Raw genomic sequence first — 21,066 nt, 5'->3', positions numbered from 1 at the left:
AGGGGCCCCCAGAGACGGGGAGAGGAGAGGGGAGGGCTGGAACCCCAGATGGGGTGGGCACAGCCGAGGGTGATGTACTTACCCAGGACAGATCGCGGGGCAGAGTCAAGGAGACAGAGAGGACAGACCAGAGACAGACTGGCAGGCAGAGGGCAAGAGAGCTGAGCCTGGAAGCAAGAGTGAAGGGAGGAGCATGAGCACTCACCGCTGTCACCCAAGACCTGGACGGGGACGAGGGTGGGAGGCAGGCGGGCAGAGCGAGAGCACACATACCGGAGCACAGACTGGCGCGCAGAGCGAGCGAGGCTGTTGGTGAAGGGGGCTGACAGGGTGCTGGGCGGCTGCAGGTCCTCGATGGACCTGCTCCAGGACCGGAGCTTGTCAAATGCACCATCGTCACCACTCTCCAGAGCCTCAAAGTCAAACCTGGAGCAGGAAAGGACACAAGCGCACACACAGGAGAAATTCAGTGCCAAGCCGCCTGGCGAGCCCACCCCCGCCCTTTAGACGTCTAGGGCAACAAGAAGCAGGGCAGCAGAAGAGAAAGCGGAATTGGGCAGAAGAGACCCAACCCTGGTCAGGAGGACTGAGTAGGGCAGAGTAGTCACCGGCAGCAACCAGGAGGGGGATCTGAGGAGATGCGGGTGCTGACCGAGGCCAGCCGCTGCCCCCCACTGGCCTCCAGGAGTCACCTCCCCATGGGCCCGAAGGGACGCGGGGAGCTGGCAGTCTTTCTGCACTCCCAGCCATAGAGGGGACATCTCAGAGAAGCTGCCGCTCCCCTTGGAGAATCTGCCCTGCAGAGCAGTGTTGGGGAACAGGCCAACTGAAGGGATTACTAGGGGGCAAATGGCAACAGCCAAAGGGGCCTCTCAGTGCCCTGAGGGTGAGGCCCGGGTGGCTCTGGACTAGGTTCACGAGGCCAGGCCTGAGTGGAAGGGAATGGGGGTCCCGAGAAACCCAGGGTGGGACAGGCCTCTGTGTTCAGGAAAAGCACCATGGTCTCATACTAGCACTGGGTTTTAATGACCGGGTTTTCTTTCCATGGTTCTACTTGAGGCTTCTAGGTTTTTCTGGTTTAGAGGCCTTGGGCTTCAGCTTCCCTCGGGGAAGAAATCACAGGTCGAGGGTGTGAACCGGGGTCCTTAGTCCCCACAGGAGTTGGGATGGTTTCTACGTCACTTCCTGCTTCTGGGACCAGACATCTCCCACCACCAGCAGTTTGGGAGTGTAGCCAGGGCAAGGAGGACAGCTCAAGATCACAAACCCACAAGGCCTTCTCCTTTACATATCCCCACATCGGGATCTACCCGCCCTGAGAAACAAGCCCCACTCCTCTTTCCTGTCCTCTTCCCCCAGTAGGCCACCCAGGACTGAGCAAGCATTTCCTACAGGCTCTTCCCCCAAGGAGCCTTCTGCTCAGACACGCACAGCCCCAGGGTCAAAGGCACAGAGGCCGAGGCTCTCTGAAATAGGAAGCGGTATCTGCAGATGCCTGAGTGTTCCCAAGGAAGCAGGAGCAGACTTCAGGATCCTGTCGATCAGATGCTTAACAGGGCTCTCAAGCAGACATCAGAGGAGTCTGCTCCGTGAATAATAGTATTCCCCAGAGCTGGGATGTGCAGTTTACAAATAAGTGCCTTCACTCAAACTCTATTTGGCTTAGCTCTTTCCCCCTCAACCCTTCCCAAAACACACACTCTTACCTCACCTGCTCTGAGTCTTTCTTTTAAAAACACAGTCAAAGGTACTGCTGTGGACACTACAATACTGAGGTTCCAGTGTATTTTGGTTTCAAGCAGCTGGAATTTGTTTGCTTTTGAAACAAGATATGCTTATTTGGAAAAATAATCTACATCTTTTGCTATAAAAGCTCTGAATTTAAAAAAATCGCTTCAGCAAATGTTTTTCATTTCTTTCTATAAAAAGAGTGAGTTTCTTTTAAGGGATAGGAGGATCATGAGGCTTGACTTCTGTAGGGACGGGAATGGGGAGTGGGCCATTCTTGGTTTTAACAGCAGATGACCTGCAAAAAATGACAAAGGCCAAACCTAGAAGAGGCGTTAGTTCGAAACTCTAAGGAGATGAGGGTGAAAACCTGCTGAGGAAGGAGAACAGCCCAGGGGCAAGCACAGTAGCAAGAAAAGTGGAAGTTGAGGCTGAGGTTGAGTCCCAGAACTGAGGAGTTCCCCAGGACACGGGACTTTCAGCGCTAACACTCGGGAAAGTCACGGGCAAACCTGATCAGTCACCCGAGGGCCGACGTAAGTCTTGGGTCTAAGTCTGAACGTGTTGGCCATGCCATGAATGATCAATATAATCCCTCTTTCCATATACTTAGGTAATTATGGTAGGGAACAACACCTTAAATAATAACAATTAACAAATAAAAAGCGGCTACCACAGTACAGACTATGTTCCAAATACTACAACTGCTTTACACACATTATCCTCTAATCCTTATGGCAACCCTGGAATATGGATCTCCTCTTACATAAGGGGCCCTCAGCAAACTTGCCTGAGGTCATGCAGACAGTAAAGGACAGAAGAGACCCACACCCGGCTTTGGGCTTTGTCTTAACTCGAAAGCCCTCGTTCCTTCCACTACCCCACACTGCCTTCTCCTCTGCACTAATTCACTTCCAGCTGCCTCCAAACCCCCCACCTGCTTGCAAAAGGCTCCTGAATGCTTCACTTTCAGTCTGCGTCAAAGGTCATGCTCACTGCTCCTGGGGTGACCTGGAGGAACCCTCTCACAACTGGAGACCCAAAGTTGCTTCTTGAAGACTGAGCTCTCCTAAAGCAAACGAATCCCACAGGGCCTCTCTCCCAGAAGCCAGGACATTTCCTTGGACGGCTCCCAGCATGGAGTCTGGATCCTTTGGGCTCGATTCTGAGCTCCCTTTTTCCACATCTCTCCTCCTGCTCCCCAAAACGCACCTTCTACTCCAGCCACCTGGCATTCTTCACTGATCTCAGACAGCCCCTTGGCCGCCTGTCCACCCCTACGCTGCTGCCCGGGCCCTCCCCTCCTGCCTGGGGTTCCCATTCCCATCTTCACTACTGCAAGCTCACCCTGCCTCGTCAAAGCAGAATGGGACCATGTCCTTCCTCACCGTTCCCCAACCCTAGTCCCAGGTGGTACTCACATGACGGAACATTGGGCAAATGACAGGTAATCCACCAGCACATCCAGGCCTTTGTTTTCATCATTCAGAAACTCCCGCACCCACCTGCAGATAAAGGAAACATAGTGGAGGGGTCTGCTAAAGTGGATTGAGGGGGAGGAGGAAAAGGTGTCTCTGACAAAACGATACCCCCTCCTGCATCCTCTGGAACTCAGCACCAGGCTGGGAGAATTCTGAAGATCAAAGCCTGTGGCAGACCCAGCCATGGTCACGTCACCGGCCTGGACCGCCCCTAGGCAGGAGAGCCAGGGATGAGGAAAGGTACAGGCCTTCCAACACCATGTTAGTCAAACCAGCTTTCAGGAGCCCACTCCTCAAGGGCCAGTTTTCTAGGTCTCTGGTGTCTAGCACGTGGCTGGGCGCACCGTCCTGATGTCACGTTCCTGGGAGGAACTGAGGGTTAGACAGAGCATTTACTGTAGCCCTCATGCAGAGCTGTTCCTGACAGAAGCCAGCAGGTCCCCGACTTGACCGAAGTCTCAGTTAAAAGACAGGCAGGGAGGGTCAAAGAGAGTCTGGAACAGAGGCATACTGGGCCAAAAGGCTCTCCACCAAGTTCAAGGAAAGGTATTTTGGGAAGTAGTGAGCAGAGGGATACGGGGGACTTCAGGGTTTTGTCAGGGTGAGTCTGGCAGAATAGGAAAAGGATGCGGGGACAGTCAGGAACTCAAGTAACCCCAGAATGGCTCTGGCCACTAAGAGGGTGAACCAGGGAGGCAGGAGGGAAGACAACTAGGCACCCTAAAGACAGAGGACCGGGGCATGTTCACCCTTCTGCCTTCAGGCCTTTTGAACTCAGACATCCCTGGAAGGAAAGTCAGGAGCGAGTCCCAGGACTGTTACAGGACAGGCTGACTCCTGGCCTATAGACACACAGGCCCCAGAAAGACATAAAACTCTCGGGATGGACGCTGACTCTCCGGTGCTCTGTTCCCTCCGGGCGTCCAGGTGTCCTTCTAGGCCAGCTGCGCCAAACAGCCCTGCAAGGCCGCTTCTCCCCCACAGCTGGAACACCAGCGCCATGTTTGATGGCCACACCCCAGGCTACAGAGAGAGGCCGGGCCAGAGCACCAGGCCCGGCTAAGATCTGGCCGCAGGCTCTGGCTGAGGCTGACTGACACCGGAGCTGCCTGAAGTTAGCTTCCTCTCTGGGGGCCGACAGGCCTCCCGTTTCCTGTCTGTCTGCGCTCCAGCTCCCCACCCCCTTCTCATTTCCTGTCTGAGTCTACACTGCTATTTTCGGGATCTTGACACTTTGAGGAGAGGTTAAAGGGCACTTAGGCAAGGCCGCAAACCAATACAAACCAGGGAGAGGAGGAGCAGGGGAGGCTCTGGAATCCTACTTCCCAGCCCGCCCACTCCAGGCCCGAGTTCCCATCTTTGCAGGCCTGGGGCTGATCCGGCTGCTGCCGAAGCAAGATCCTCCTCTCCCTACCCTGCCCTGGGCTCCCACTGCCCTGAAGCACCCACACCCCAGCCTGACAGCCTGACAAACTCTTCCTGCCCCAAAATCCGGGACGGATCCGGGCCCTCCCACATAACTCTCCCAGAGAAGCCACAGTCCGGATGACAGGAGCTCCTAAAATGCCAGACACTAAGCTGCTCCTGGGAACCAAGGACCAGGTCCAGACCTCTAGCTTGTGTGCCAACTGCCAAGAGGCCCGGGCCTGGGAACCATGCTGCTCTGGCCCCAGCTCCTGGCCAATGGCCAGGGGGGATGGCACCAGGTGGAAGGGGCAGGCAGAGGGGACTGCCCCACACTGCTCTGTGGCCCTCTCCTGAGCAAAGCAGACCCCCATCCTCACGTAGCAGGACTTAGTGAGGAAGACAGGAGGGCCTGAGAGAGAAGGGAGCGGGGAGGGGTCAAGGCCCTGTGGAGCGAGGCGGGGGGTAGATGGCGCCTGGAGCTGCCATCTGTATCACTCGTGCGCTCTCACGTGGGGTCGCTGATGAGGCTCTGCCGTTTTTCCCTCTGTGAGCTTCACCAAATAAAGGTGAAGGCTTAGTTACACATTGCCAAGCAGGTCAGTTCTCAATGTCTGGTTCACAGATGAGGTGTGAAAGCCAACTCTGGCCATCAAGCACAGCTGCTGAGGCCAGGAACTGTCCCTTTCCTGTCCTTCCCTGTGCCATTTCCCCTACAACTGTTGCTGAGGCCGCTGGCTGCATACAGGTAGCCTCCATAAGAACCCCAGGCAGGCTCAGCCTGGGAGGGGACAGGAGGGGAAGGCGTATGATGTCATATGCCTTCTACCCCTGCTCTCAGGAAGCCCAGGACCCTGGGGCTGGAACCTGCCCAGAAACCTCCACCCCGAACCCAGGCTCGACTTCTCACTTGTGTAAGCTCTCAATGTTCATGCCAGGCCCCTCAGGCCTGTAGCCCTGCCTGCAGTTCTCCATCAGGTGTCCCTCACTGTCCTTTGCATACATACATACACACACACACATACACACACACACACACTCTCTCTCTCTCTCTCTCTCTCTCTCTCTCTCTCTCTCTCTCACTTTCACTATATTTACTCTGGCTGGTTACGGTTTTATAAAACTGAGACCATATCCGTCTTTCACTGTATCTCACGCATTAGCCCTCTGTCTGTTCAGCAGCTCCTGGTTCCCCACTTCTCTGGCAAAAAAGACTCAAGTAGTTTCTAGGGGCCCCGTCAATGGGTTGGCATACCCTGCTCAGTGAATACGGAAGATGTTCAGCTCCTGGTCCCCACTGCCTTAGATCTTTCCTGGTACTTCAGGAAGCTGCTTCTGCTCATGAACTAAAATTGTCTTATAATCAAGCAAATAATCTTCTGGGTACCAAACAGTCCGTGAACTAGGTAGGTCTTAGCTACCCAATGCAACACACTCCTCCATCCCCAGCCTTCTCTGGGCCTCCCTTGGCCCAGCCCCAGGCCACAGGCAGACTCCAGTCTCAGCTGCTGTGGGAATGTCTTCCACTCAAAGCCACAGGCTGAGGAACCCAGGAGAGGCCCCAAGCTTGCCAGCAGCATCCAGTCAGCAGCTGGCAGAGCTGAGGGGGAGAAAAGCCAGAAAAGGAACAGTCTGAAGCTCTCTGGGGAAATAAAAGCCATTCAAGAGGCAAATCTGCCCCATGGCAGGGAGATGAAACAGGCAAACTATCCTCAGTGGACACCAGGTCCTAAGACGCCAGGTGAAAAGGCTCTGATGGTCAAATCTGACTCACCCAATGTGGTTGGTACGAAGTGAGATCTCCAGCTCTCTTAGTACTTTGGTTGACTCCTGCACTCTTCTCCTGAACTTCTGTAAACATGGAATTCTCTGTCACTGATGGAGGTCCCCAAGCCAACTTTACAATACAAGCAAAATGGGTAGAAAAGGAAAGGGAAGGCATACAAGAGGGCAGTTATAGTCCTTCCGTCTGTTACTAGCCAGCCACTCCAGGGCCATGGCCTCAGAACACAGAAACCCAACTCCCATTGCTCAGAAGCAGTCCCAACCCAAGTCAAAACGGTTTGCCCCTAAACCCCCCAGGACCGTAAAGGGCAGCAAAACGGGGCCTCCCTGCCTCGCACTTCACCTTCCGAGTTACGCTGGGGTCCAAGAAGCTCTGGAGTTTCTGGATGTAAGTGTGGGGAGGATTCTTCACCTGGAATCGTTCCTGTAAGGGAAACACGTGTGTGTACACAGACACCCAAGGTTCTGAGGGGAGTGTTGAGGAAGTAGAGCACTCACGGTGTTTGACGTGAGGGGACTCCTGAAGTTATCACCTGGCCCTTAACATCACCCAAACCATAGGTCCCCCTTCTTTTTTTTTTTTTTTTTTGCGGTATGTGGGCCTCTCACTGTTGTGGCCTCTCCCGTTGCGGAGCACAGGCTCCGGACGCACAGGCCCAGCGGCCATGGCTCACGGGCCCAGCCGCTCTGCGGCATGTGGGATCTTCCCAGACCGGGGCACGAACCCGTTTTCCCTGCATCGGCAGGCGGACTCTCAGCCACTAGCGCCACCAGGGAAGCCCAGGTCCCCCTTCTTGACTTATCCTCAGCTACTTCTCAACTGTTGCCATCTTCTCCTCCTTCAGTTAGTACTCCCTGAGCCTAAAATATTTTTCTACATTAAAAATTATTTTAAGAGCCTGCTGCTTACTAAGAAGATGCGGGGATTACATAGCTCTAAACAGCACCCAAAATAAAGACATGATTCGGAAATGTTGTTCACTTCCTAGCCAGCTAATGGACAGGGGTTAGGAAGGCGAAGGGGAGGGGAGCTAGGCCTTGTAGAAGCCAACTTTCTCAGCCCTGAGCCCAGACTTGGGACTGGACTGGTTTTGCTGTGTTAACACAGCTCAGGAGTGCAAACACACTTTCTGCTCCTTGCCCAGGTCCCAGTCCCCAACAATCCAAGCAACCCAAATGCTGCAGGCTGCTTTCAGCAAGATCACTGCTCCGTCCCCTTCCACACAGGGCACAGGCTCCCCATTCAACCCCCTCATCTGACCCAGGGGAAAACTCTTAAGCATTCTGGTCCTGTAAGGGCCTCCACAACGGAGATATCTCTGAAGAGTTAGGGGCTGGAGAGGGTCCAGGAGAATGATACAATGTTAGGAAACAGAACCTAAAAACAAATGAAAGAAAAAAGGGAAAGGTTTGAGAAAGAGCTGACATGATGTGACCTAGAAAAGACTGAGAGATTATCAATTAAAGAAACTCAGTACCGAAGGGCTACTGTTCTCCAAACCCCAGGTAGGTAGGTGATCACCACGCTCACCAACTCCTCTTAATGCAGAATTCAAGGAAATGGGCCTTCCCTGGGTAAGAAGCGACCCGGACTAGGTCCTCTGAAGCATGATTCTACTTTAGGTCAAGCAGCATGACTTGGGAAGCAGAGGAGCACAACAGTTAGCACAGATGGAGCTGGTGGCCTGAGCCCTGGCTCCACCACCTACCAGTGAGAGACAAGTTACTGAGCCTCAGGTTCTGCTTCTATAAAATGCAACAGTGCCTTCCTCAGAGGGTATTTGTGAGGATTAAATATTTCTATATATATATGTGTGTGTATATATATATATATATGTGTGTGTGTGTGTGTGTGTGTGAGTGTATATATATATAAAGTGCTTGGTCCATAATAAGTACTCAGTAAATGTTAGCTATTGTGATTTTGTTCAGGGCTTGAAAAAAATTATGTCTATGACAAAACTCCATCAGAAAGTGCTGGGTAAACAGACTGCCTACACTCTGTGCCAGGTGCTTTCACACCTCCCAAGAGGTAAGGAACTAAAAGCCAACTCTCCCAGCAGTGCAGACAGGCCTGTCTGAGTTCAGAAACTCATGACTTGTGATCTTCAAATGTGTGCAGGGGAAAGAGCAAGGCCACAGGCATTAGTTCTTGATTCTGAGCTAAGTGATAATCTCTGTTTTCTCTTCTGGCTCTAAACACTTTCACGTAGGGAGAGCTTCCAATCCTCATGTTCTGAGATTTGGGAACAGGAGACTAGAGGACTGGGGCTTCTCATTCCTAGAGGCCTGTAAATAATGGGGAAAATCCTGCTATTTGCCAGGTCTGGAGCAGAGTGAGAGAAAAATGGTGCTTTGGATTTCCCAGCCAGGGACAGCCCTCACCCTGGGGAAAGGCAGAAACAAGCTCTGCTGGGAAAAACACCAAACTCCTCCACAGCAGACCCTACACCTCAGACCTACACAAACCTCCTTGAGGCTGCTGCTCACTGGGAAGAAATCAAGACAGGTCTTTGTGGCAGCTGGAGGGGAACTTGGCCTACCAGCCCGGTCTCTGTTAGGAGAGGCGTTTTGGACCAGGAAGTAAGCATGGACTGAGGCCACGCCCAGGCCAGGGCTCCGCAAGGAACCCCAGAGCTGCAGTCAGTGCCCACGGTCCTGCTGCCTTGTCCAGCTCAAGACACACCCCCACTTCGGGACCCACCGCAAACCCCATACCTGGTCACAGATCAGATCCCACTTCTTCTCGTTGTCATACTGCCGCAGGAGCCGGGCTTTGTCAGGAGGCAGGTTCATGGAGCTCTGAGGAGAGAACTGGAGTCAACGGGGCTGACAGGCTTCCCTGAGGTGTGGTCCCTCAGGCTTCACCCTGAAACTATGTGGCTGATAAGGAAGGCTCAGAGAGGCACGACCATCCTCCTGCTTCCCCTTCGTATTTGCTTCAGCTTGGTTGAGCAATGTTTCCCAAACCACAGGCTGTGGAATCAATTTAGTCAGTCAAGAGTAACTTTATTTTAAATGAAAATGAACAGACTGGTTATCAGGGGGTGGGGGAGGAGGGATAAACTGGGAGATTGGGACTGACATATACACACTACTATACATAAAATAGGTAACTAGTAAGAACGGGCTGTATAGCACAGGGAACTCGACTCAATACTCTGTAATGGACTATACGGGAAAAGAATTTAAAAAAAAAAGAGTGGATATATGTGTATTTATAACTGATTCACTTTGCTGTACACCTGAAACTAACACGACATTGTAAATCAACTATACTCCAATAAAATTTTTTTCTAAATAAAATTAAATTTTAAAAAAAGAAAATGAACAGATTAAAATAGAATAGGATTGAAGATACCAGAATTCATTGCAAGTAGGAAGAATAAATAATGTTTCACGGACTTCCCTGGTGGCGCAGTGGTTAAGAATCCACCTGCCAGTGGAGGGGACGCAGGTTCGATCCCCAGTCCAGGAAGATCCCACATGCCATGGAGCAACTAAGCTCATGCACCACAATTACTGAGCCTGTGCTCTAGAGCCTGTGGGCCACAACTACTGAGCCTGCAAGCCACAACTACTGAGCCTGCAAGCCACAACTACTGAAGCCTGCGCGCTCTAGGGCCTGCGTATTGCAACTACTGAGCCTGAGTGCTGCAACTACTGAAGCTCGCACGCCTAGAAGCCCATGCTCCAAGGGAAGCCACCACAATGAGAAGCCCACGCACTGAAACGAAGAGTAGCCCCCGCTCACCGCAACTAGAGAAAAGTCCCACGTGCAGCAACGAAGACCCAACACAGCCAAAAACAGATAAATAAAATAAAATAGAAAAAGTTTCATGAAGTTTTGTTTCTTTTTATATGTCATGTATACACACACACACAGATCACGCTGTACAATGTTTTTCTTAACATGGGACCGGGCAAAAAAGTTTGAAAGCTACCAGTCTAAAGTGGCAACCTTCAGGGCTTCCCTGGTGGCACAGTGGTTGAGAGTCCGCCTGCCGATGGAGGGGACACGGGTTTGTTCCCCGGTCCGGGAAGATCCCACATGCCGCGGAGCGGCTGGGCCCGTGAGCCATGGCCGCTGAGCCTGCACGTCCGGAGCCTGTGCTCCGCAATGGGAGAGGCCACAACGGTGAGAGGCCTGCGTACTGCAAAAAAAAAAAAAAAAAAAAAAAAACATAGGGTGTAAAGTGGCAACCTTCAATCGATTTCCCCCCACGGTCTGAGAGCTGAGCGGGCTTCCTGCACCACGTATGCCCATGGGTGAATCCTGAGCCACTCACAGCCTGTCCAGATGTCACAAGTCTACTCCTTTCCCTCATATCAGGATACAAGTGAATGAGTAGAACATTAACATAAAGGTAACTGCTCAAATTTTTAAGGAAATAATTTACAAAATTTCAGGACTTTAATTATTAGTATCAATTACTTATGACACAGCTCCCAATTATTTAAGACACAGTAAAGTGTCCCAACCCCTCGTTGAGACACTCTAACCTAGAGTACAGGACAGACCAGGAATCATTTTATTTTGTTCACTACTGTTTGCTGAGTGAGTAGGTGAATACAAGTGTAAGTGAGTAAAAGCCAAGGCATCCATGGGTGAGCTCCATCCAGACCAGAAGCCCTACCTTCCCCTCCCTTTTTACCCCCGTCCAGCCAAGGCCCTCCTCTAACCAGTCCGGTGGCTGCCTTGGTGGCAGGTCACAGCCCTTGCCTCCAAAGGCAGATCACTCACCTGCACCCCACCCCCAACCCCTGAATCAGATATGATCTCCTACCTGAAGTATCAGAGCTGTCTGACGACTCACATGACTACCCACAAATCTGGCCTCTTCCCCCAGCACACTCAGGCCACCTGGAAGGCCTTCCTCTCATCTTTCTCTCCTTTACCTACTGCTCCAAGTTCAGCTCTTAACTCCCGGGTAAACGAAGCATGACCACTTGGTTACCTCTGCCTGCTCCTTGACATCCTCATCCCTGGGAACATGAATCGTGTGCGCCCGGGATCCCAAGGAGTCACACAGGCCCTGCATTATTCCAAAAGCAGCAGGAGTATCCTGGGAGTGGGGCCTCCATTTTCTAAGAAACTAAAAGAAAATCCTTAAACATCATTTATTTCTGTTACATGTATCTATTTATTATGCATTTATTTACATACATACGATTAAGCCGGTTGTATGCTCATCTAGCTCCTAAAGGACTGTATCTATTCATACGATCTCCAACCCCCAATAGTGCCTAACCCTGTGACAGGCACTGAGTAGAGAGTAAGTTGATGGTAAACCTATGGTTAAGATGTCCCGGTTCTGAGCTCTGGGCCCAGCTCCTTGCTGGAAACAGGGTCACTATGGTTCAAAAAAGGAAGCAGCGTTGGGATCTCTGCTCAGTGTTTAGAAGCAGAAGAACTTAGGAATACAGAAGAGGTCAAGAGAAGAAAAGAAGGGGAAGAGACCAACACTTCACACCTCTCCCCATGGTTTCTGCTGCCCTGTTAACCTGCCTGAGCTTCCGCAGGCAAGAGGGGCTAAACGAATCCTCCCCACTGCCAATGTAGCAGGGATGGCCGGACGGGCAAATACAACCCCAGATGTTCTCTCTGGAATTACTTTACTAAGGGCCCATCTCAGCATGTCTCTGTGGATAACAGGACAGGAGCAGGAGGCCACAAGAGAACAGGGACCCAAAGATCAAAGGTGGCCCAGAGCAAGTTCTCCCACCTAACCAGGGCCAGGCTGCTGCCAGCTGAGCCCAAGTGAGACCAGGCCTGGTTCTGGCTCTGTGTGCGTCCTGAGATGACTTGACTGTCGTCTGCTCCTTTCCCCCAAGTCTGTGCCGTGAAGATAGAAAACAGTTGTCTCCCTTGGAAGAATGCGACCAGGCCGGGGGCGGGAGCTTGTCGCTACTGTGGCAGACATCACATCCCGTCTACGCCAACCTCCCCCTCAGCCACCCACTGTCAGCTGCTGTGGCCTCACACTTCCCCACCAGGTGAACTGGTGAGAAAACGTCCCCCCAGGGCCTCAAAGACAAGCAGAGTCACCACCTTTGGGAACCCTAGCCTAAGAGCATGGAGGAGGAACCTGAGGGACCTGGCCAAACTTTAGATGCCCAGGAGAGAGGGACACCAGTGTATGGAAATGGGTGGCAGAAGCATGAATCAGCTCCAACCACAGGCCCACATCCTCCAGTCCAGAGTTCTGGGTGGCACTTTCTGGGCAGTGATGGTGGTCTTCTCTGCTCCTTTGGGGCCGAAGTGTGATGGGGAAGGAGGTGGGTGGGGGAATTCCCCAGCCTCCAACACTCACAAGAAGTCCATCACTGACTGGGGGGTGGGAGCCACTGGCTAGCGGGCAGGACCAGGGCCTGGCAGTTCTCCCCCTGCCAGACTAGGGCACCGGGGCTTCTGCCTCCACCAGAAAACGTGCGTGAGGCCAGCAGGGCTCAACGTCCTGAGGAAGGGCAGCTTCCTGAGCTCCGGGGATAGCCAGGGAGCAAATCTGACATGATTCCTTCTGGTCTCGGTCAGAGGTTTTGTTTCCTTGACATTTTCCTGCCGTGGTTCCGCAGAGACCTCAGGCTCTCTTGAGGCAGAAGCTGGGCTGAGTTCTTGCTAACTCCTCACTGAGATCCTTGCTTAACAGAAAGGAGGCTCAGCTGTCCCGGAGCAGGGGGCACTGAAGGCGGAATCAGAGAGCTCAAGATCAACTTCGGGCTCTTCAGAGTCACAGAACCTCAGTGAGCTCATCCATAAAATGGAGATAATCTCACGACTTCACAGGGTTTTATGAGGATTAAATGATAAATACTTTGGGTCCGTATGTGTCTGGAACACACAGTTCCCTCCCCGCTCTTCCTAGAAACCTTGAGTAATGTTCTGACATCCCAAGGACCTGCCCTCTTGCTCCTGGATTGTCCCTCTATCTCTGCCTCTGTCCCTCCTCCTTCAGCACTGCTTCTCCGCACTCTGGGGACAGAGCAATCCCTTACCCCTCCTTTGATCCCTCTCTGGTTTCCTCTAAGCCTAGGAGGAAATGAAATACCATCATCCTTGGGGAGGGAAAGGGAGACCCCAAGGAGATGGGAAGAGACGGGGAAGAGGAACTCAGACTGAAAGCAACTCCGGGACTGATTCCTAAATCAAAGGGAACCAGCCAGAAGTCTAATAATAAAAACCTACAACAGGAAGAAGCAGAAAGGGGTGGATCTGATGCTTCTCCGGCAAGGCCGCTCCGGTTTACTGCCAGTTTGCGGCCAGGCAGAGTCCCCTGCTCAGGGTCCAATCCCTTCCCGGGCTCTGCGGGAGCAAAAGGGCCCAGCCCCCCCAGCGAGGCTTCCTTACTCCCCACCGGACCCCTGTCGGCCCAAGAGAAGCAGAGGAGGAGGGAGGTGGCTCTAGTCGTGGGGGTTCCTTTCCCTTTCCTGCTCTGCACCCCCAGTCAGTTAGCCCCTCCTCGTTTCCTTCCCACTGCAGGGGAGGGGAAATGCCGGTAGGGTTGGAGTTTCCTTCAAAGTTGTGGCTCCTGTGCTTGGACTCACCCCTGCCTCTGTCAGTCTCCTTGGGCCAGGCCTGGGGAAAACCCAACAAACAGAAATAGGAACCACCCAAAATTCCCAGCTGCTTCTACTGGTCCCAGTCAATCATGATAAATCTCAGGAATAGAGACAAAAATGTCATAGCTCCTCTGAGGAGAGGGAGAGAGATGTCTGAAACTTTCCTGTGAAGGGGATTCTGGAGGCTTGAGGGAAGGCAGGCAAGGGCTGTCTATTTTGAGCAAATACAGAATGTGAGCTGGTGGTTTTCTTGATGTCTTCCCTCTCAGAACCATCTCCCCACCAAGTCCCCTACAGCTGGCCACTTCTCCCCAGTGTGTCAGCCCCAGCCGCCAGGCTCAGCCCACGGGGGTGGGGAGCCCTGGGAAGCTGAGTCTAGAACTTCCCCAGAGATGAAATGAGGCACTGTCCCGGGCACTACATGCTGCTGAGCCCCAGCTCCGGGTCACAGCAGCCAGCAAAGCCTCTCGGGCATCCACAGATCAGCCCATTATACAGATGGCAGAGGAGAATGCAGTGAGGTCCCAGGTTTGGGAGTCCAGGAGACTGCTGTAGGAGCAGCTGGAGCCCTGTGTTCCCACCCTGTGTTCCTGCCAGGATCCCCTCACATCTCATGCCCCCAAGTCAATGGCGAAACAGGCAACACTGGGCACAAAGGGCCATGCCCAGCCACCAAAGGACAGAGTGTTAGGAGTGGCCCGGCCTACTCTCCACGTGTCTCTCCTGGTGGGCGGTAGACGCAGCTGTGGCCAGCTGGGCACTGCTCCCAAAGGGCAAGAGCCCAAGGAGGTGGGAGGTACCGGCCCCTGCCGCCTCGGCCCCCTTGGCGGCCACAGCCAGACCTGCCAGCCCTGCGCAGTAGCAGCCCCCAGACAATGAGAGTTATTTTCAGCCAGCGCTTTAACACAAGCCAGCTGGCCAGTGTGCAGGGCGGGAGTCCTCCTCCACCCAGCCGGCCCAGACGGCAGGCCCAGCCCGTTGCTTACGCTGCTGCGGCCGCCTCTGCGTCACTGTTTGTTTATCTCGTTGTTTCAGCACAGCTCCTCCTAACTGCCCCCCAGAAGTACAATCCTGGCAAAAGGAAACCAAAAAAATCAGAGAGTTTGGTCAAAGGTCCAAGAGCTAAAATTAAGAAGGTCCAGACATGGGAAGCACAGCAGTCCCTGCAAACACCCACACCTTCCCCCAGCCCCGTGACTGGCGGGAGTTACGCAGGGGAGGAAGCAGACCAGGTCGGTGGCCACGTCTCACTGCAGCTCCCACAGACCAAGCCCAAGCCTGGCTTTGCTGGCAACCTGGGAGACGAAGCTCAGGACGGCTCTCCTTGCCTGCCTCCCTCCCACCCTTCTTTTCAGAGCTCAGGTTTGGAGAAGATAAGTTGAGACAGAGTCTGGAATGAGCCTGAGCCAACTGGGAAAGGCTCTGGGAGAAGAACTGTATCCTGCAGCAGAAAGGAAATCACAAGAACAGTTCATGACACTTGGCTGGAGGAAGAGGTAGCCCTGCCCATGATGGAGTGGGATGAACACTTCAAGAATAGGAAGGGGTGGACAGCAGCAGTCACCTCCCTGGACTCGAGGCTTCCTGCCCTGGTGCTACCAAACCCCACAGCCTCAATGGTGCAGCTGCCCCTCCCTCCTCACCTCCCTCCATCTGCAGCCCCATGCACAGGGGCTCATGGGTGTGACACAGCTCTAGCCACACACACGGTTTCCTCAAGGCCTAAGCTACCCTACTAGACTTATGGGTGGGTGCTCCTTGACTTAAGTGTCTGTAATGGCTTAGGTCTGGCTTTCTGGTTTTGATTACTTGAAGCTATCACTTTGGGGACAAGCTGCCAGGGAAAAGCCAGCTTTCAGAGCCCTGTCTGGAGAACGTGCTTCTGTGGTCACTGATGACTCTATAACCAGAAATGACTTGTTGAGCAGTTACGGGCCAAGTCCCTGAGCAGCCTGGAGGAAAAAGAGATGGATTCGCCAGATGTCTCAGGCTGAGCTCTGCAACTCACACCAGGGAAGTCGGGTAAAGGAGAGGTCCTAGAAGGCCAGCATCAATCAAAGAAAGAGGTGGCTTTATCCAAATACAGCTATACCCCCCCGAGGCCTCTTCTTCACCCTGGAACACTCCCACGTCGGATCCTGAGCCGGCACAGGAAGTGGGCCATGTCCCCAGTGCCAGCAAAGCCCCCCAGCTCTACCCTCTGCCACACTGTTTACCTCATACCTGACATCAGGTAACCTTGGCAGGTAACCTGGCCCTGGCTACGGACACCTTTCTGGCCTACTCAGTCAAGAAGCACACAGCCTCGGACAGAAGGACTTTTGTTAGCTAGGGGCCCCAAGCCCCAGCTTGAAAAGTCACTGCCACAGCAACTTGATCTATCTGCTGGCTCCTCAGCCCCTCCTCGCGGTTAGCCAGACCCACACAGTCCCCAGTTACGCAGAATGGAAACTATTCTGCTGGGGGCAGCTGGCTTTCCAAAGCTAAGGAGTCTTGGGGCAGAGCCTCACATTATCCTGGTAGCCAACCAAGGTCGACCCTTCTCTTCATGACATTCTGCCCTCCCGCCAGGGGAGACCTAATAGGCAGCACTACCTCACAGAGGACACAACATTTCTGGGGTAACATCCTACAAAAGGCATCTTCTCTCTCCTAAGACCACAGCCCATTATCATTAGGACCCAGGGCGTGTCCTTCCCAGGGTCTCTCATCCATACCTTCCCTTCCCTTCCATTCCCACTGCCACCATCGGATTGGCCCTTGTTGTTCACTCCTGACCTTCTGGGATAACCTTCTAGCTGGCACCCCTACTTCCAACCTGCATGTGGATGAAATTTCTAAACTTCCTAGCACATAAGATAAATCATGTTTCTTTTCAGTTCAGAAATCTTCTCTGACTCCTTACCATTTACACAAGAAAACCTAAACTCCTTGGCCTACTGTTCTTAGCATCTTAAATAAGAAAGAGCTTCACATGTAAGATTCTCCCTGGGCTGGCCCCAGCATCTCTGACCAGCTCATTCTCTCCTGGACTCTCTCTCAGAACAGCCACTCTTGCCATAGGATTTGCTTGTAACTGACGTTTCCCCAATCTTCTGAATCCCTACCTATTACTACCTGACTCAAAATCCAACTCTGTGACTACCCAACACAGCTCAGTCCCTCTTCTGAGCTCCAAAGCATAATCATATGTGAAGAATGATATGGCAGAGACCTGCTTGTTATCCCCAACCTCCTCTCACCTTCCTTATTAATGAACCTCCAATGTTCAGCTGAGTACTTAGCAACCCAGAATTAATATATTTCTATAAGCAACAAGGTCCTACTGTATAGCACAGGGAACTATATTCAATATCCTGGGATAAACCATAATGGAAAATAATATAAAAAAGAATGTATATATGTATATAAGTGAGTCACTTTGCTGTACAGCAGAAATTAACACAACATTGTAAATCAACTATACTTGAACTTAAAAAATAAATTTAAAAAATTAAAAGAATTAATATATTTCTCATCTTCCCTAGCATTCAGGTGTGGCTATGTGACCATGTGGGATGCAAGTAGAAGTAGTGTGTACAACTTCTGAGAAGAGTATCATTAAAGGGAGGGAGTATACCCTTCTTTTCTCCTTCCTCCGTCCAGCTGGTTGGAATGCAGAGGTAATGGCTGGAACTTCAGCAGCTATTCTGGACCATGAGGTGACCTTGGAAATGAAGTCCAGATGAGTGAAGCAAAGAGGAAAAAAATAGCTGGTCACTGATACCATGGATCTTAACACAAATTGAATGAAGTCATATAGTGTCTTTTCATGTGTGTACTTCCTTTATTTACAACTAGACCATGAACTCCTGGAGGGTAGGGGTCATGCCTTATCCTTCTTTGAATCATGTGCAGGTGCTTAATAAATAAATGATTGATCCTGCTACTACCTCTCCCATCACCAAGTCTTTGGTTCAGTCCCTGGTTATTTCTGGAGGGGATTATCCAAATTCTTACAATTGTCCTTGCTATTTCTGGTCCCTCTCCTATAATCTGCCTTATGTGCTACAGCCCAAGTCCCTTTCCTTAATGCTGCTTCTCCCTCAGCAAACTCCTACTTCTCATTCTGAGTTTCAACTCTGTCCTTCAGTTCACGCCATAAATCTAAGACACTCCCCTAACTCATCTTCTAACCAGACTCGTCTTCTTAAAGCCCGCTAGCCCACAAGCTCCTGAGCACAGGGACCATCATCACCAGCTTGTTTATCACTATAGTAGGTGCTCAATAAAGTTTGGGCAAATTGAATTTCCCCATACATATACTCCTCTTTTTCCTGCCCCTAAGATTTCTACTCTACATTATCCTCAGAGATCATCTCCTTCCCAATTGCCAGCCATGCCCCTCATCCAATCCACAAAGGGTGAAATCCCACCTTCTCTAGCAAATCTTTCATAAGTGAGACTGGTAAGTTCTACACTCGCCCCCTAACAGCATCTCCACACATTTACTAATGCCTTTAAAAACATATTTTAAATGTCTCTTCACCTTTTCTTGGGTGTTCAATAAATATCCTATCACAAATCTCAGACTGGTTAAAGCACAGAATGAGGAGCCACACTGCCCTGGTATGAATCTTGGTTCCACCACTTACTAGTGTGGCCTTGGGAGACTTACTTAATCTCTATGAGCCTCAGTTTCCTCGTCTATAAAATGGAGGTAGAAATAATACTTACTTCATACGGTTGCTATGATGATTAAAGTTAATATATGTAAAGCATTTAAGTCAGAAGTAGGTAGTAAACGTTACACATAAAGCTAGCTATGTTTTTTTTTGGGGGGGGGTGGGGTTTGGATTTCTTATTCAACAATTAGCTGGAAAATAACAATATGCCAATCACTCAGCTAGGAGCTGGGAATATAAAAATAAATAGGACAAGATCCTTACATTCAGGAAGTTTATATCCAGAGGGCAAGGTAGACAAGCAAACCAGGGATGAGTGCATACAGCACAGCTGTGAAACAGGTGCACATGGCACTGTAGGATCCCGAGGACACAAAATCTAATAGACAGAGGAGTCGAGTAAGGCTTCCTGGAAGAAATGCTATAGGATTTAGTCTTAAAACATCAAGCAGGAGGAAGGCAGGAAAAGCAATGAAGCAGGGGAAGATGGTGATATGCTAGGCAAGGACATAGCAATTGCAAGTACACAGACACACAAAACACCATAAAAAGTCTGGGAGTCCCTGATTTACAATAATGGAATAAAAGTATATATGAGGAAATTACAGTAGGCAGGGAACAGCCAGATGACACAAGGTCTAGGGAACTAAGGTAAGTAGGTGGGCATGAGTAGGATAATAATGATACTACTATTAAAATGATAAAATAATGACAAAAGCTAACATTTATTGACAAAACTTTGATAAGAACTCTATATGAGGGACATCCCTGGTGGTCCAGTGGTTAAGAATCCGTCTTGCAATGCAGGGGACGCTGGTTCGATCCCTGGTCAGGGAACTAAGATCCCACATGCCGTGGGGCTACTGAGCCCTCATGCCACAACTAGAGAGCCCTCACGCCACAACTAATGAGGCTGCGTGCCACAACTAGAGAGAAGCCCCTGCACTGCCATCAAGAGCCCACGCGCCGTAACAAAAGATCCAACATGCCACAACTCAGACCTGATGCAGCCCAAAAATAAATATTAAAAAAAAAAGAACTTTATACGATTATCTCATTTAATTCTCACAAGAACCCTATGAAGTTGGGACTAACATCATTCCTATTTTACAGGTGAGGAAACAAAGGCTTCGAAAGGCAGGCCGTGGAAGTTGCCCAGGGTCACAAAGCCAGCACGCGATAGAGATGAGATTTGAATCCATATCTGACCCTGAGTTTGTATTCCCATACAATGCCTCTTCTGAGACAACCAATTGTTTTAGCCCTTCTCTGAACCTTTTCAAATTGCATGCATCCTTCAGGATCAATACGATCAATGTTCCTCATGAAGCCCCCTCCAAACAACCCAGACCTCTGCACACTCCTTCCCCTGAACTTCTGTGGGGCTTCCTGCCCTTGCTTCCCATCCACAATTATATTCAATCATTCCTTCAATACTAAATACTAGTGTCTTCTAGGCATCATACACTGTGCCAACTGGAAGTCCTATCTTGCCTTGCGATAACTCTTGTAAATTTACCAAAAAAGGGAAAACTATGGCTTATAAACGTCTACTCTGGGCCAAGCACTATGCTAGATCTTTTAATTATAAGATTTCACAAAAAAAATTACTGCACTCTCATATTACTACTCACATTCTGTATTATTTCCTGAACTAGACTGTAAGCTTTGTGAGGGCATGGACTTCCCTTGACCACACCTGTTCCTAGACAAGGACGTCTGACACACAGAAAAAGCTTAATAGGTGCTGTGAGCTGCCTGTGTGGATGGCAGAGGCCGGCTGGGGGCAGCGCTCCATCTCCCCCAGTGTACCAGCTGGGGGCCCGGCTTGGGCTTTCTAGGAGTCTCATAAATCCAGGAGCTTATTATCAAAACATAAAACTTAATGAATCCCTTCCTACATCCAGACTACATGTGGGAGGGGCATGACTCCTGCGTTATGCCCCAGCATGGGCTCACATCTGTCACCAGTCGTGTCACCTGGGGAGAGGCACTATAAGTCCTTTGTCTCTCCTTGCGTTTTCAATTGCTCTCAAATGGAGGCGCATCTCAGTGCCTCAGCGCTCCCCTCCTCTCTGGGGAGGAATCGTAAAGACCCCAGTCTGCTCTTGATCCACAAGCCACCCTCCCAACACTGTCCCTCCTCATGTCTTTAAGGCCAGAGCTTGACACAGAGGTTATGACTGCCCACACCCTACCCCATCTTTGAATGCCCCAGCTTTTTTACATCTCATTTGACTGTCCAGCTAGAAAAACACCTCTTTGGAAGTAGCCTTCTGAGAGTTCCCACCCCAGAGAGACCCTGAATCTTGTCTGCTTCTCTCAATGTCTGGTGTCCTAGATGCCATATTCACTTGGGGCCACAGATGGGGAGGAAAACATTACTGAGCGTCTCTTATATGCCAGGCACTTTTCTTACAAAATCTCACGTACTGTTCTTAACA

At 51.1% G+C, this 21,066-nt stretch overlaps 1 protein-coding gene across 3 annotated transcripts in view; it reads right to left on the bottom strand.

Annotated features, from left to right (window-relative positions):
• The window catches only part of FMNL3 (formin like 3), a 56,510-nt gene that overhangs the window by 12,837 nt on the left and 22,607 nt on the right, over positions 1-21,066 (bottom strand). For 2 of the 3 annotated variants that reach the window (XM_060113074.1, XM_060113075.1), the window contains exons 2-6: positions 9,117-9,200; positions 6,742-6,822; positions 6,388-6,464; positions 3,150-3,233; positions 274-426 (exon numbers count right to left, since the gene is read on the bottom strand). In XM_060113074.1, coding sequence (XP_059969057.1) covers positions 274-426; positions 3,150-3,233; positions 6,388-6,464; positions 6,742-6,822; positions 9,117-9,200 — 479 coding nt within the window. The remainder of the gene's footprint in view (positions 1-273; positions 427-3,149; positions 3,234-6,387; positions 6,465-6,741; positions 6,823-9,116; positions 9,201-21,066) is intronic. The other variant, XM_060113076.1, reaches the window with a different exon arrangement.

This window comes from Mesoplodon densirostris, chromosome 11 (assembly GCF_025265405.1).
Source record: "Mesoplodon densirostris isolate mMesDen1 chromosome 11, mMesDen1 primary haplotype, whole genome shotgun sequence".
Taxonomy (NCBI): Eukaryota; Metazoa; Chordata; class Mammalia; order Artiodactyla; family Ziphiidae; genus Mesoplodon; species Mesoplodon densirostris.
This window is presented reverse-complemented; position numbering and strand designations above follow the sequence as displayed.